Source organism: Podarcis raffonei, chromosome 14 (genome assembly GCF_027172205.1).
Source record: "Podarcis raffonei isolate rPodRaf1 chromosome 14, rPodRaf1.pri, whole genome shotgun sequence".
Classification (NCBI taxonomy): domain Eukaryota; kingdom Metazoa; phylum Chordata; class Lepidosauria; order Squamata; family Lacertidae; genus Podarcis; species Podarcis raffonei.
Window position 1 is genome coordinate 37,651,461 of NC_070615.1, and position 17,265 is coordinate 37,668,725.

The 17,265-nt window shown below is 45.4% G+C and overlaps 1 protein-coding gene across 1 annotated transcript; it reads left to right on the forward strand.

Moving 5' to 3' along the window:
* The first annotated feature begins 150 nt into the window (after positions 1 to 150).
* Positions 151 to 5,603, forward strand: MRPS34 (mitochondrial ribosomal protein S34). The gene is made up of 4 exons (XM_053364778.1): positions 151 to 275; positions 1,671 to 1,994; positions 3,093 to 3,135; positions 5,161 to 5,603. The coding sequence occupies exons 2-4, from the start codon at positions 1,677 to 1,679 to the stop codon at positions 5,442 to 5,444; spliced, it is 645 nt and encodes a 214-aa protein (XP_053220753.1). The 5' UTR covers positions 151 to 275; positions 1,671 to 1,676; the 3' UTR covers positions 5,445 to 5,603.
* Positions 5,604 to 17,265: the final 11,662 nt, after the last annotated feature.

Genomic DNA, 17,265 nt, shown 5'->3' on the forward strand with positions numbered 1-17,265 from the left:
TTGAGAAGGACCGCCCTTGCTTAGAGCGCCTGTAAAGTTCAATGAAGAAGAAAGCGGAAATGTTCCCTGCCGGACTATTTACAAAGCGGACGGCGCTTCCTAGAGCGTGTACGGTCTGTGGCCAACCTCTACGCGTTCAATCATAGAGTTAGCAAGTTATTACGGGTTCACACACAAAAAAAAGGAGCGGAAATGTTGCGCACCGGATGATTTAGCGAGTTGGATCGCCTGTGTTAGAGCGGTTGGATCAAGCAGTTGGTGTTAAGTGGTGAAAGGTAAGGTGGCTGGATAAGGGAGGAATGATTGTGGGGTGGAAATTCCACTTTTTATTTATTTTATTGAGTTAATGGCTGGGAGGGCATTCGCATCATGGTGTCCTAGGTCCTAGTTTGAAACTCTAACCACTATGACACACTGCTTCTGCTCCCAACCCGCGCATGGTTTGGATCATAGCTGTCAACTTTCAGATTTGAAAATAAGGGATCAGCAGCCTCGAAAATAAGGGATCAGCAGCCTCACCTGTTCCGGGGACAGTCTATGGGATATCTAACAATCCGGGATAGCAGCGGGAAGCAGCAGGAAACGGCACTGGAATAAGGGAATTTCCCGCAAAAAAAGGGAAGGTTAACAGCTATGGTTTGGATGCATGGCATGTAGCCACCAAAAGCAGACCCTCCAAGTGTCCCTATTTTCCAGGGATGTCCCTGATTTAGAGAAGCCGTCCCGGTTTCTGATCTGATCCCAGAATGTCCCGCTTTTCCTTAAGATGCCTCTATTTTCACTGGAGAAATGTTGGAGGGTATGGAGTTATCCATCTCAAGACAATCTTGTAAAGGGAAGGTTTTTTTTTTATAAAAAAAGGTTAATGTTTTATTACGTTTTTATATATGTTGAAAGCTGCCCAGAGTGGCTTTGGCAACCCAGTGTGCTGTGTGGGGTATAAATAGTAAAATTATAATTATGGAATGAGATGTCCCTAATTTCATCGGAGAAATGTTGGGAGGGTATGCAGAAGCCAAGCATTCAGTATTGTGGTTCCAATCCTGTGGAACCCTGCTGAACTGCAAGGACTTTTCTATTTTAGCAGGCATGTTAAGGTAGTTTTCCAAGATGAGTTTTAACTATTCTTATTTATTTGTATGAAACATATTATTCACTTATCACATTTGTATATCACCTTTCCTCCAGGCTAATGTGCCTGGTTCTCTTCCTCCCTATTTTACCCTCACTACAACCCTTTGAAGTAGTTTAGGCTGAGAGACAGTAATTGACTCAAGGTCACCCAGTGTGCTTCATGACTGAGTGGGCATTTAAATCCCTCATTATTAACATTCAGAAGAAATTTTAAAATATTATTGTTCAGCCACACAGTTGATGGCTGAAAGATACAGTTTCTGGCTACCTTGAAATTATAGGCTGTGACAGTATGTGACTTTTTAAAAAATGTGTTTATTAGATGTGCTAAATGCTTTTAGATGCTTTCAAGTCCTTTTTAAAACAATGGTATTGTTTTATTGCTTTGCCGTTTGCCACCCTGGGCTTCTCTGGAAGGAAGCGTGGGATGGAAATATAATAAATAATTATCTAGTGAGCTGAGTGGAGATTTCAGTCTGTATTCTCCCTGATTCTAGTCCCAACATACTAACCTCACCCATGTTTTCATTTCTCAGACAGCCATGGCTCGCAAGAAAGTCCACCGCCCAATCGCAGCAATGGCCAAGAAGGTCCGTGAGTACTTGGCCCTGAAGAATAAGCCTCGAGACTCTGAGCGCTATGCGGTGGACTATGAGAAAATGACCCGTGCTTACACAGGCAAGCTGCTGCCCGTTCTGGCCTGGGAGGATGTGAGGAACGAGAACCGGCTCTTCACCCTACTCAGCCAGCTACACCTCTTTGGCGTTGGGCGGATGGTCACACGCAAATCCTGGTTATGGCAGTATGACGAACCTTGTTATTGGGTTATCACCAAAGTGAAGGTGGATTACACAGCCGAGGTGGGTGTTTTTTTACTGGAAGGGAGTGTGTAAGGATTGGGTCCCCCATGATAACTGTCCCTTTCAGAGAGTGCAAATTTAGCAAAGTGGATTAATGAGAACATAAGTGTCAGGAGTTCAGCCTACACTCGAATAGGACTCTGGCAGAGACACATGCCCAACTGGCATGTTCCCTCCCTCCTGGTCGATTGTTTGGGAGCTACAAAAGCTTTCTTCGGCCCGAACATCACAGGGACTGATTCCAACCAACACCGGCACACTTAGGGATCCGCAGTGTCTTTGCGCATCATGCGTGACAGAGCTCAGCAACTCAGCATTTTGGCTAATCTACTTTATTTACATATAAACACACACAGAGCACTGCAACATGGCTCCCGCTCTCTTTAGCATCAGACAGCAAAGAGAAAAAGAACAAAGGACAATAGTCCCACTTCACGGAACACAGTAACACAAACATCCTGTCTCTGTCACTTCCCACTCTGTGGAGTCAAAACATATACCGTCATGTGATAGACAAAAATCCCATGACTGCAATCATAGATCAGGAATTCTAACAATAAGATGAGCCTGCTGGATTGGGTCAATGGGCCATCCAATTCAGTATCCTGTTTGCACAGCGGCCAAGCAGATGGCTATGGGAAGACTTCAAGCTGGGCATGAGCTCAGCAGCACTCTGCCCACCTGCAATTCCTAGAAACTGCTACTCAGAGGTACAATGCCTCTGACAGTGGAGGTAGAGCATAGTCAATATGGCTAGTAGCCATTGAAAGCTTTATCCTCCATGAATTGAAAGCCATTTGAAGTGCTCTGTTGTCTTAGCTCAATGTATCCAATTCTGGCAATAGAAAGGGGATGAGGAACTGCACTGAAAAGTGGGGGTTGAAGAAATTATTTGTAGGAAGATGTATAAACACCCTGGAAGCAAATTGGGGTGAATGCTCATTGCCGTATAAACCATCTCACAAACAATTCAGAATGAATGCTTCATAAAAAAAGGACATCAGGCTCTTCTTCCCAGAGGAGTCCAGGGTGCCATGTACATGTAAGCATATGTATTTCTACATGTGTAAAATACAAAATACAAATTCTCTGTTACAGAATATGGATCATGGAAAAGCCTGGGGGTACTTGACGTTCCGAGGTAAGAGAAGAGCTGTTTTGAGAGGCTTTAATAATTAATCCCTTTTCCCCAGTGTTAAGAAACTGAAATTTGAAAGCTAGGAGCTAAATGGCACCTTAAACCTAGGTCACGGGTGTCATAACAGAATGTCTAGGCGCACTTTTTGAAATATAAGTATACAAAGCTGAACATGAATGAACGGCAGCTAAAATCTTACGTTCATTTTTCACATGGTCTAGTCCTCTCTGAAGACTGCGAAAAACAAAGCCGTGCTTCCCCTGCCCACCCCCTTAACATTCTTAAGAATATTATGCTGAATAAAACGCTGCCTTTCTGTAAGGTCAGCTGAGAGGCAGAATCGATCAGCTTACCTGACACTGCAGTGATTTCTTGAAAGTCGAGGAGGCAGGAATTTCTCCTCCCACACCTCAGCACCAGCAGTGGTAGTTTTAATCTGAAATCTTAGGTGCAGTACTGCACCCAGAGCTCAGAAATTGCTCGTGCTAATGAAATTCCCAGTTGCAAAATGCACCTGGAATAATGGGAGTTTCGAACACTGCTTTTTCCAGGGAACTCTGAGAAATGTGACTCTGTGAGGGGAGCAGGGGTCTCCTAACAACTCTCAGCACCTTTAGCAAACTATGCTCAGGTTTCTTTGGCGAAAGCCGTGACTGTTTAAAATTGTATGATATGGCTTTAAATCAGGGGTCAGCAAACTTTTTCAGCAGGGGGCCTGCCCCCTGTCAGTCAGACCTTGTGGGGGGCCGGACTATATGGGGGGGGGAATGAACAAATTCCTGTGCCCCACAAATAATCCAGATGCATTTTAAATAAAAGCATACATTCTACTCATGTAAAAAGACCAGACAGGCCCCACAAATAACCCAGAGATGCATTTTAAATAAAAGGATACATTCTACTCATGTAAAAACACGCTGATTCCCGGACTGTCCGCGGGCCGGATTTAGAAGGCGATTGGGCCAGATCCGGCCCCTGGGCCTAAGTTTGCCTACCCATGCTTTAAATACATAGTGCAAATGGGGCCTTATTTAAGAAACCCAATGGGTTCTGAGATTAACAAGCATTGCCTTAGGCCAGTGGTGAAGAATCTTTGGCCATGGACCTAACTAGTTTCTGATTTGGTCTCCAACACTTGCTTCCTCAAGCACTATGCCCTACCCCATATATCAGGCTTCCTCAACCTCGGCCCTCCAGATGTTTTTGGCCTACAATTCCCATGATCCCTAGCTATCAGGACCGGTGGTCAGGGATGATGGGAACTGTAGTCTCAAAACATCTGGAGGGCCAAATCTGAGGAAGCCTGCCATACATGGTGTCAATTTTGATCTCAGGTGTGGGCCCCGGTGAAGACATGGCTGCAAGAGAACAATTGACAGTTGCATTCTAAGGCTCCTAATCAGAGCTTCCAGGTGAAGTTTATCGCTGCCAACAGCAGGACTTGGGAGTCGTGATGACATCAGATGACTGACAAGTGGGTGGCTCTGCCCACCATCAAAGTAAACAGGCTGGGGAACTTGGAGTCCACGTCCCCATCCAGATCCTTTCCCACACCCCTGCCTTCGACTGTGCAGGGTCAAATATATATTTGTGTTCATGGGGGCTAGAAGCCTCCCTTTGTTTGAAACAGAAAAGAAATAGAAGTTGAGATTCTGGGACAAGTTCCACATTCTGTATTTAGCCTGTGCTCCTGCAGAATTGTTGTATATGCAAGGGGTCTAACGTAGGGTTACCTGGGAGTAAGGCCTATTGAACTCAGTGAAACTTACTTTTGAGTTGGCATCCCTAGGCCTGCACTGAAACTCTTGGGCGTTCTTTTGCTACTTGATGGCTACAGAAGTTGTTACTAGGTGGCAGCTCAATTTTGACCCTACTTACCTGGGTCACTTGTGGATGAAGGATGCCCTGCAGGTCACTGCCACCTGTGTGTGGGGGTGTGTGTGTTTGTGTGTGTGAAATGCAGGAATGTGAGCATTTCCTGTGTGCGATTTGTCCATAGCTCTCTTCACTGTGTCAACTTCTCCTTAGGCAAAACAGAAAGCGAAGTGAAAGAAATTGACAAGGCCATGTATCATGACTGGCGCATGGTACCAAGGCATGAGGAAGAGGCCTTTAAGATTTTCACGCCTGTGGAGGAGGAAACGGTTCGCTACGTCCCCTATCCACCGCTGCTGCGGGCCATGATCCTCGCTCAGCAGCAGCAAGATAATTTGAGCACCGAAGAGCCCATGCTGGACCTGGAGAGGCCCCTTTTCTTCCCAAGAGAGTACTTTGCAAATCCTAAGAAGCAAGCCGAAGGAACGCCAGTGTGAAGACCTTACAGAGCATTGCTTGTTTTTACTAGTTCTTCATATTTATTTTTCATTTTAAAAAATTACGTTTGGAGGACATTCACGTATCTTTTAATAACAGAATGTATTGCAATAAATGCCGGAGCTCAGAATCTTTCATGGGTGTGATTAATCCTTGAATGATCTCATTTTGACTCACTTTTTGCGCCGTCCATGTTGGCAGCTTGATGAAATATGGGCCACCATCCCTGCTCTTACGCCCCAATGCCTAGATTGAAATAAAGCCTGTGGATTTCAATGGAGCCTACCTCTAGGCATGCATTGTTCTAATTATAACTAAATTAAGGTAAAGGTAAAGGGACCCCTGACCATTAGGACCAGTCGTGGCCGACTCTGGGGTTGCGGTGCTCATCTCGCTTTATTGGCTAAGGGAGCCGGCACTTCCGGGTCATGTGGCCAGCATGACTAAGCTGCTTCTGGCAAACCAGAGCAGCGCACGGAAATGCCGTTTACCTTCCTGCCGGAGCGGTACCTATTTATCTACTTGCACTTTGATGTGCTTTTGAACTGCGAGGTTGGCAGGAACAGGGACTGAGCAACGGGAGCTCACCCCGTCGCGGGGATTCGAACCGCCGACCTTCTGATCAGCAAGTCCTGGGCTCTGTAGTTTAACCCACAGCGCCACCCGCGTCCCTATAACTAAATTACAAGGCACATAATTTTGTTTCCCGCAACTAAATGATGGGTAGTTTTGCAGGTGTCAGCCAATTTTAAAATGAAAAATTCTGCTTTTAATGTGTGGCTTTTGTGGGGTGGGAGGGTGAGTAGTATTATTACTTGGTTGCATCCTTCAAATAATAAAATTACTTCTGGCTGCTTCACTGGATCTGCTTGAGAACCTTGATCGAGAAATGATGGTCTTTAGACAACATGCTTTACAACAGTAACCTTGTCCAGCTGACATTTTACCGGCTTCTCCGCAAGAATTTCATGGGGTACTTTGTCAAAAGCCTTACTGAAATCAAGATACAAAACATCCACAGCATTACCCTGATCCACCAAGCTTGTACCTCTATCAAAAGAAAGAAAGAAATGTGGTTCATCTGGTATGAACTTGCTTTTGATAAACCCATGCTGGGTCTTAATCACAGCACCCTTATCTAAATGCTCATAGGCCCAGTGTTTAAATATCTGCTCTAGGACCTTTCCTCATATTGATATCAAGCTCATCAGTTTGTAGTTACCTGGGGTCTTCTCCCCCACCCCTTTTTGAAGTTGAGGACAAGATTTGCCCATGGCCAGTCCACAAGAACCTCACCTCGCCTCCAAGATTCTCAAAGATTATAGACAGGCTCTGAGATTACACCTGCAAGCTCCTTTAGGACCCCTTGGTGCAGCTTATCAGACCCTGGAGATTTGAATCAGTGTTCGCTTACCACCTCTTCCTATCTTGGGCTGCAGCTCCCTCCCTGCATCATTTATTCTGTTATCACCAGGTTCGGCACTGCTTTCCTTTTGGGTGAAGACAGAGGCAAAGTAGGTGTTGAGCAGTTCTGCAGTCTCCAACAGCATTTTTCCATATATATATGTTTGGGATTCAGACTTGGAGAGGCCTACGGGCTGGATACCTTCCTTCTCGCCTCTGTCCCCACTGCCTAGTCACTTGGCCTTTCTCTCTGGGCCCAATCTTAAATTAAGTTCTCTGCAATTCTTCAGTATATTTGTAATTTTTAAAATTTAAATCGTCATGAAACTTCAGTATTCTAGTACATTTTTTTCTACTAATCACATTTTTGTATGCATTTTTTTTTACTAATGTACACATTTTGCAAGCAATTTCTCCTGATATTAAGTATTGCATGCTATTTCCACTAATATTATTTTTATGCACCCTTCTCTCCTTTTTGTTAACATTGGCTGGTTGGCAAACTGTATAGCAAAATTTGGATCTTTGCTAATCACGAAGGATGCAACCCTGTGTTCAGGTTTAAATGCAAACAGAATCAAATTTATATACTCTTATCTATTGGTGACCTTCCAGCTGTTGTTTGGACTCTATTTCCCATCAGGCAGTGGTTGGGATGCTGGCAGTTTTAATCCATCAACATCTGGAGAGCCACAGGTTCCCCATGCCTGGTGCAGATTATGCTGAGATTTCTATACAGTTTTTCTTCTTGTCTGAGAAAGTAGGTGTACAAATATCAAAAGCAAGAAACGACAAGTTCTTTTTTTTCTTTTTCTATTTAGTCTTCCAAGCTATTAATCATTCTGAAGTGGGGGAGGGATCTAAGCATGAAAGCAAGAGTGAAAGTCAATGACTTCCTCATCTGTGTAATGACCACAGTCTTCCCAAAGAACTGATAACGATTTTTTTTTACATCATGCAATTAACCTTTTGTTGCTGAGTAGTTAACAGCAGCTGGGAGATTCCCTCAGGGGGAAAGGGCATTACTTTAGTCAAGCAAGCTTTGCAGAGCTTATTTCATGTCCACTTAAAATCAGGCTAGGCATTCCTCTTCTTTTCCTATCCACATCCAAGGACAATGCAGTGTTTAGCATGTGGATATTTTAGTGGGGTGAAGAAGGTGAGAAGCTATTCAACAAGTTAATGACAGCGTTCTTGGTATTATTGGGTAGAGTTGATTATGCTGCGGCGATGAAGAAGCACTGCTGCAACAAATGTCACAAAGAAATGATGAGGATTATAAATGATGGAGATTATAAATGAAATTATTGGTAGCAATGTAATCTTAACACCCAATGTGCTTTACTGGGAGGTCTGAAAGGGGAAGTTTTGGAACTTGCAGCAGCTGTGATTGCTGTGGTCAGACTAATCATAGGAAAGAATTGGAAATCAGATAAATCAGTTGTCATCTGCAGGGGTCGTAGTTATATTTATTGAAATACGGAGTCTTTTTTGTTAATTGTTAGAAGGGAAAATACCAAGATGTTGGGACCTGGGAAGCTGCTTTATACTGAGTCAAACCATTGGGTCAATCTAGTTTGATATTGTCTACACTGGCTGGCAGCAGTTTAACCTTATTTTCACTTCACTCATTTCTGCTTAAATTATAATAATAGTTTTATACTTTGCATTTTTTTAAAAAGCCAGACAGTTTTGTGGTGCGCGCGCACACACACACACACACACACACACACACATATATATTAAAAATTTGGGGGGATGGGGTATGGCTCATGGAGTAGAAACTTGCTTTAGACACATGAAGTGTTTATCTTCAGTTGGCAAGTTATATACAGTGGGGGGAAATATGGAAAATGGGGCCACTCTCCCTATGAAACTTCCCTATGAAACTTCTGGTCTTTTCCTTCCAGGTGTTTTTGGACTACAACTCCCATCATCCCTAGCTAGCAGGACCAGTGGTCGGGGATGATGGGAATTGTAGTCCAAAAGCAGCTGGAGACTCAAGTTTGAGAAACCCTGCAATAGAGTATATTGGGAAAGGGTGTGGATGGCAGGTGGGGACCCTGAACAGGAGCACTCCATTTTGTTGTAGGTCCTACTTGTGTTATCAAAGAGCCTTTAATGCCTGTTTGTTGTTTCTTTTGCATTGTTTCAAATTTTCTCGTGAGCCTTTGCCGTCTAAATCCCTACTCAAATCGCATCTAGCAACAGAATCCTGCAGAGGGCGCTGTAGTCTGTGCGCATAAACATCTCACAAGGAATCCCAGTGTGTCTCCTGTTCTCATTCCCCTCCTGCAGCAGCGTCATCTCTGCAGCAATTCCCAAACAATTTACAGGGGAAACACCAAAATACAGCAGGGGATCCGTTTCTGCAGATTCAGCTGGTCGCCCCCAAATCCCAACACAAGGACAGGAGGGCATTGTCAAAACAAAAGCAAGCACTATGCATTTGATTCTTGCATGGAAAAAGCAGAATCTAGCAGGAAATGCTTCCCACAGCAAAGTGGTGAATGAAGGTCCATAGGCCGAAATCCTCCTTCCCTTGCCACCAGGGGTTTGGACTGGGCTTGGCTGGGAGCTGACCTTTGAGAAACAAAACCAAGGAGTCTTGGTAATGTTGCCCTGTTCCTTCAGAGTGCCTTGCTGCATTGCAACAGAGCATTCTAACTCCGACAATGCATGGGATCAAAAGCTCCTGCCTGAAACCCTGGAAGGCTGCTGCCAGTTAAAGAAGACAATGCTGAATAGCTCAGTTGGTTAAAGGTAAAGGGACCCCTGAACATTAGGTCCAGTCATGACCGACTCTGGGGTTGCGGCGCTCACCTCGCTTTATTGGCCGAGGGAGCCGGCATACAGCTTCCGGGTCATGTGGCCAGCAGGACTAGGCCGCTTCTGGCGAACCAGAGCAGCGCACGGAAACACCGTTTACCCTCCCGCCGGAGCGGTACCTATTTATCTACTTGCACTTTGACGTGCTTTCGAACTGCTAGGTTGGCAGGAGCAGGGACCGAGCAACGGGAGCTCACCCCATCGTGGGGATTCGAACCGCCGACCTTCTGATCGGCAAGTCCTAGGCTCTGTGGTTTAACCCACAGCATTAGAAAATAACTAAAGAAGCTAAGAACCAAGACCAAATAACGATGACCCAAGAGATACTGTATATGAAACTGTTTCTCAATTTTGTCTTTTAGTCTGCTCTCTTTTTAATTCATTTCTTCCATTATTCCCCTCCTTCAAGTCCCTTCTTTCCTTTCTGTCAAATAAAGCATTTTTTCCCTTTCTTCCTTGCACTGCCCATTACCCTGTTTCCTGAATTTACCCTGTCTCTATATTTATAATTGTATCTAAGTATTTTCCTGTAATTGTATCTAGGTATTATTATTATTTAGGTATTATTATTATTTTGTAATTGTGTCTTTGCTACTTGTAAATGTGAATCCCTAAAGTGACCCTTATGCAATTGTTATATTTGGTGTCTTTGCAATGGAATTGACCCCTTTGTAGCCTTGTGCCTTATCAGTGTTTGTTCAACTTCTCAATGATTGTAACTACTTTCAGGAAAATAAGAATTGGAACCTATGTACTGAAATTGCCTCACTTTATTGTAACCATGAAAGTACCGTATTTTTCGCACCATAGGACGCACTTTTTCCCTCCTAAAAAGCAAGGGAAAATGTGTGTGCGTCCTATGGAGCGAATGCAGGCTTTCGCTGAAGCCTGGAAAGTGAGAGGGGTCGGTGCGCACCGACCCCTCTCGCTCTCCAGGCTTCAGGAAGCTATCCGCTAGCCGTGGGAGACCCAGCTCTCCCACGGCTAGCGGAGCGCTGCATTAATCCCGAAGCTTGGGGCGTGCGGAGCTCAGCGCGCCCCAAGCTTCTGGGTGCCGGCAAGGTCTCCGCTAGCCGTCTAGACCTTGCCAGCACCCAGAAGCTTGGGGCGCGCTGAGCTCCGCAGCCCCAAGCTTCGGGATTAGTGCTCCGCTAGCCGTGTCTAGGCTGCGGATAGCAGCCTGCTTCCCGGAGCGTTGGGCGCCCTGGAAGCAGAGCGCCCGGCGCTTCGGGAACACATCCGCAGCCTAGGCAACCCTGCGGGAGGTCCCGCAGGGATGTCTAGGCTGCGGATAGCAGCCTGCTTCCCGGAGCGTCGGGCGCCCTGAAAGCAGAGCGCCCGGCGCTTCGGGAACACATCCGCAGCCTAGGCAACCCTGCGGGAGGTCCCGCAGGGATGTCTAGGCTGCGGATAGCAGCCTGCTTCCCGGAGCGTCGGGCACCCTGAAAGCAGAGCGCCCGGCGCTTCGGGAACACATCCGCAGCCTAGGCAACCCTGCGGGAGGTCCCGCAGGGATGTCTAGGCTGCGGATAGCAGCCTGCTTCCCAGAGCGTCGGGCGCCCTGAAAGCAGAGCGCCCGGCGCTTCGGGAACACATCCGCAGCCTAGGCAACCCTGCGGGTGATCCCGCAGGGATGTCTAGGCTGCGGATAGCAGCCTGCTTCCCAGAGCGTTGGGCGCCCTGAAAGCAGAGCGCCCGGCGCTTCGGGAACACATCCGCAGCGTGGGGAGCCTTGCAGGAGTTCCCCGCAGGGCTCCCCACACTGCGGATAGCAGCCTGCCGCCCGGCGCGAGGAGCGCCCTGAAGCAGAGCGCCCCTCGCGCCAGGCAGAGATCTGCAGGGTGGGGAGCCCTGCAGGAGTTCCCCGCAGGGCTCCCCACGCTGCGGATAGCAGCCTGCCGCCCGGCGTGAGGGGCGCCCTGAAGCAGAGCGCCCCTCGCGCCAGGCAGACATCCGCAGCGTGGGGAGCCCTGCAGGAGTTCCCCGCAGGGTTTCCCACGCTGTGGATAGCAGCCTGCAGCCCGGCGGGCGGGGCGCCCTGAAGGAGGGCGCCCCTCGCGCAGGCAGACATCGGCCAGCCCCACAAGCTCGGAGGACAGCAGGGAGGCGCAGCGCAACTATCCCGCTGTTCCTCGACCTGGTTCGGTTTCCCTGACCTGCTTTTGGGGGGGTAAATAAAGGGAAAATTTTTTTCCTTTATTTCCCCCCCCAAAAACTAGGTGCGCCCTATGGTCCGGTGCGTCCAATCGTGCGAAAAATACGGTATAAATGTTTTTAGCCTCAACCTAATCACTTCCACTCAGCTCCCCTTCCTTCTTCTGTAAAGTTCCAGATGACCAGATCCATTTCCTTTGACCCTGCGGGGAGAGGAATTCAGATAAAACTGTCAACCCTATTGTTATTCTAGAAAACCGAATTTCCATATCATTTGCCATCTCCCCCTGGATTTCTACATATTACCTTTTGTAGATAGGATTTGCACCCCAGCTTCTATTTTGCACCCAAACGTCCCTTCTGCACCCTGCTCCAATGTACCTCCCCCTTACCTTGTAAATTGACAAACCTGTGACAAATAAGACCACCCACAATTGCGACTGTATAAATTTCTGGACTTACCTTTTGGGTGGAGTTCCTCATGCAATGATTCTTCAACATCAACTTTGTTGGACTGGTAATGTTGTGCGGGTGCCTGATTATCGTCTTCCAAAGGAACTACTCTATTCTGAACTTAAAAATGGAAAGCATAATGCTGCCAACAAAAGAGGCGTAAAGACTGTCTCAAGGCAAATCTAAAAAAATGTAGTATAAACACCAACAATTGGGAAACACTTGCCTGTGAGCGCTCCAATTGGAGAACAGCCTTTACCAAAGGTGTCATGGACTTTGAAGACACTCGAACGCAGGACACAAGGGAGAAACGTGCTAAGAGGAAGGCACGCTTGGCAAATCCACACTGTGATCAACTCCTGCCTGGTTGTGTTTTACATCAACCCTCGTGCTCCAACTCTTCTATGATTCGTATGTCTATTCTACCCTGGTTTTGCCTAAATCTGCATTATATAGAGACCATTTTTATGGTGCCCAAGCCACAAGCCACAGGGCAGGTTCTAGAAAGGTTCTAGAAAGGCAAACAGATAGAAATGCACAAATCCATAAAAACAACAAATTACTGAATTACAGGTACCAACAGCAGCAGCAGTAGTCAGGTCTCTCCTCTGCCTAGTGCCCACCAAAAAATAGGTGCCTTAATTGGAGTAAGAACTCCAATTGTTCACAACGGAACAATTGCAAACAGCATGTCTAGTAAACAAATCTGAACGTGCACAAAATCAGCTCTCTCTGATCACAGCTATCTACCCATTTCTAAAAAGTAGTAAGAATAAGGGCTGCTGTGCTCATATATAAATTTGCATTTGGATTTAAATGTGTGTATTCTGAATGCATTTCTTCACTTCACATTTTTAATTGTATTTCAGTTAAAATATGCATTCTGCAAATGCATTTGAATTTAAAAATATGCACGTCTGAGCACACTTTGGAATGGTTTTTGAGCTGAGAACTGCATTGCAAAAATTTGGAGTTGTGCGACAGCTGAAGGCCAATTACCGCCTCATCCAAGTGTTAGGCCAGGAGATTGTCTTTGCTCAGCACTACATTATTTGTTCTTGTCAAACTCATGGTACATTTTTATGATCTAAATGGCTAATTTTTTCTTGCTAAGCAGACTTTCCCCTTGACAAGCCATGTATATTGTCTCCCCGTCTTATTTTCTTGAGGAATCTAAAGGTGCTAAACAAACCTCGGTTCACCTGCAATCAATACTGTCATAATTATCGCCCATCATTACTGCAAAAGGTTACATCTTTCCAATTACTCTCTTCCCCCCACCAGTAGGAATAATGACCTCTTGGAGCTTGCAGGGAGGTTGCTATCCATTCAGGTGACAAATCATGGCAAGGGAGTTAACAAATCATTATGACTTCTCATTGCACAGTGGTAAAGATCGGCCATGATTAAAGGTCAAGCTGATAAAGGTGTATCGTAGCAAGGAAAGCAAAATTGGTGTTCTACTGAAATGGAAGCCAGGCCACCAAATGAGCAATTTTAACAGGTTACAGAAAAGTTCCATGGGAAGAAGGAAAAAAACAACAACCTAGAAATACAGAATTGGATGGGAACCTCAGCTGTCATCTAGCCTGACCCTACTGTTGGCATCCGCCTGTCTTGAAAGACAATGGAGTGTCAAAAGACTGTTGAGAGTGTATTAACTTATAGTCTGTGTGTGTGGTTTGGGAGCTGCACGGTCAGAGAAAAAACAATGCTGTCCAGGGTTGTAAAGACTGTGGAGAGAATAAATGGGTGCACTCTTCCCACCTTGGATCAAATCTATGCTTCCGGGTGCCATCAGAAAGCTGCAGAGATAGCACAGGATAGTGTGCACCCTGGAAATGATCTCTTTCAGCTTTTGCTTTCTGGAAGAAGGTACAGGGTTATAAAGACTAGGACTAGCCACCTGAGAAACAGTTTCTATCCAAATGCGATTTTGGTTTTAAACGCAGTGTAAGGAGTCTCTATGGGAGTATATTGAACAGTGGTACCTCGGGTTAAGTATTTAATTCGTTCCGGAGGTCCGTTCTTAACCTGAAACTGTTCTTAACCTGAAGCACCACTTTAGCCTCCTGCTGCCGCTGCACCACCAGAGCACGATTTCTGTTCTTTTTTAAAAAAATAATATTTATTAAAGATTTTTTAAAATTATAAAAAAGAAAAAAGACAAAATAGAAAAAGAAAAAGAAAAAATAAATCCATCATTCTCAAATTTTCAACTTTCATTACCTTCTTTCTTTGACCTCCTCCTCCTCCCCTTTCTTGTATCCTGGTTAATAATTATCGCAGCAAATCCTTTCCATAGTTCATAATATTCTGTCCTTACATTACCTTAATCTATTTTCATCTTGTCTTATAACAAACCTTAAAACTTAAAACTTAAATCTTATTTTTACCAACTTCTCATAACCATATCATTAACCTAATTCTTTAAACATTTTTACTAGAACCAAGTAATTTCATTTCAACATTTTTCTAACATTCATCAATTATTTTAAAACAGTCCTAATGATAAAAGAAAAAAAAATAAAACAATCCAATCTTCATCCAGCGTCCCTTCCTCCTGGTCCCGGATTTTGTCAGTCCTTTTTGTCCCATTAATCTAGGGCATTAACCTGGTATCCTTATATCCGAGGCCCTCAAGTCTCTTCCATGTCCCTTCCGCGACTCTTCTTCATATTTTCCTTTCACTCGTGGGAACTCCAGCTTGGTAATGTTTTTGACCCTTTTCAGCAGATCAGCCCCATTTCCATAGTCCAGACTAAACTCCATGTGATATTTAAACACCTGTTTCAGATTCCCTCCAAAATTAAGAGCCCCCACAGCTCCAAACATCTGACGGCCCATTGCCAGACTCAGAAAGTCCAAACATCCCTGCATGGGAGGGTCAATCCAACCCCCCATTTCCAAACCAGTCCAAACTTTATCTTTCCAAATCTGGTTTTTTCCAAATTCATTTATCAAATCCAAAGGCTCATGTTCCTGCAGGGCCGCAACTCCCTCCATTTCTGGCACCCAGGATTCGGCAGCATCCTCTTCTCTCATCTGTGCTGTCATGGCACACTCCTGTTTTAGTTCCTGGGTAGGCTCCATGTAGTTTCCTGCTGCCTGTTCAAAAATTCTGGCCGCATTAGTCATCAAATCCGTCTTCTGGCTTAACTGATCCAATAGGGCATTTATTTTACAAAAAGCACCCAACAGAGCTTCTGAATACATTGTCCTACAAGGTCACAAGTCCTTTCCCACGTTTGTAATCTGTAGCAGCTGCAAGCTCCCTGGAATTAGTTACAATTTCACAGTCTCCCTCTAGGGGGAAAACTTCTGTTTATTCTTTCTTTTAAGGACAATAGCAACAAAGTTTCTTTTTTGAGATATTCTGTCAATATTTGTTCCTTTGAAATGTGAAAGGAAACAATGGAATCACTATATTACTTTTCTTTTAGCTGTCTGTCAAAAACATTTGTCTCTGGTCAATGAGCTTCAAACGTCAGTCCTGACACTCCGCTCCAGGATCAGGACGGTGGAAAGTTACTTTATTTTAAACTCACTTCTGCAGGTTTAAACAGTCCAAAAAGAGATCCCCCTTCTTCTCCTGCTACCGAAGGGGGGTTCAACGATTTTAAATGATGAAAGCCAATCCTTTAAAAGTGATTTTCTAAGCTCTAGTTTATGTTGTCTTTGCTTTATTCTGACTACAAAGAAACGGAAGGCTGACTTCCTGTTTAGACCTTCCCGTTTCAGTACCAAATTGAAATAAATTTTTGAGTCCAATTCCTCTCTACTCGCCAGTCCTTATTTAAAGTCCAGTTGTTCAAGATTTAAGTACTCACGGGTGATTCTTTAAATGCCAAATTGTCCCAGGAAAAAGGCAGCGCTCTCCGGCAACGGCTATGCGGCTTCGCTCCATGGAAAAAGCAGCTGACTCACAGCACCGCGCCACTTCCCCCTCTTCGTTTCGGAGCCCGTTAATGGGTTCCTTTGCGGGTTGGGGGGGCGCTAAAGGTGCCCGCCGAGTCCCATGGTCACAGGCTTCATCCGCCTGTGATTTTTTTAAAGGGTCCCCACTTCGCCGTAGCGGAAACGACCCGTTTCGCGCGGAGCTGGTCCCTCCAGTTCAGAGGGAGTCCGCCATTGCCGATGGCGCCCGAAGTCCAAGCACGATTTCTGTTCTTATCCTGAAGCAAAGTTGTTAACCTGAAGCACTATTTCTGGGTTAGCGGAGTCTGTAACCTGAAGCGTATGTAACCTGAAGCGTATGTAACCCGAGGTACCACTGTATTTAAAAATGGGGTATCAGAGTTTTTAGGGGGCTAACCAGGTTGGGATAGCTGGGATAGCAGGCTTGTTGGTTTTTGAATGTCTTATGTAGATTTTTCAATTTCGTTGTCCTGTATGGGACAATGACAATAAAGATTATCGTATTGTATCATATTGTATAGTATCAGATTGGAGTGTATCTCCAGGGATGAAGCCAAATCTCATCATTAGCAGCACTGAATTGACTTCTCCGGGGTGCAAGCCTGGGCAGTGTGTATGGAGGTCCTGGGCTGCCCAGATGACATGATCTCCATCTCCACTTTACTGATGTGGTTCAAAGGAAAGCAGAGGAATATGTTTGGCACCAGCTTGGCTGCAGGAGTTGCCAAAAGGAGGCATACAGGCTTTTGAAATTGCAACCCTGTAGCTCAAGAACCCCCCCCCCCAATACATCATACATACATTATAGAAGGGGTGGTCTACAGCAGAATCCTGTCTGGCACGAAACCTGTTACAGTGGTACCTCGGGTTACAGACGCTTCAGGTTACATATGCTTCAGGTTACAGACTCCGCTAACCCAGAAATAGTACCTTGGGTTAAGAACTTTGCTTCAGGATGAGAACAGAAATCGTGCTCCAGTGGTGCGGCAGCAGCAGGAGGCCCCATTAGCTAAAGTGGTGCTTCAGGTTAAGAACAGTTTCAGGTTAAGAATGGACCTCCGG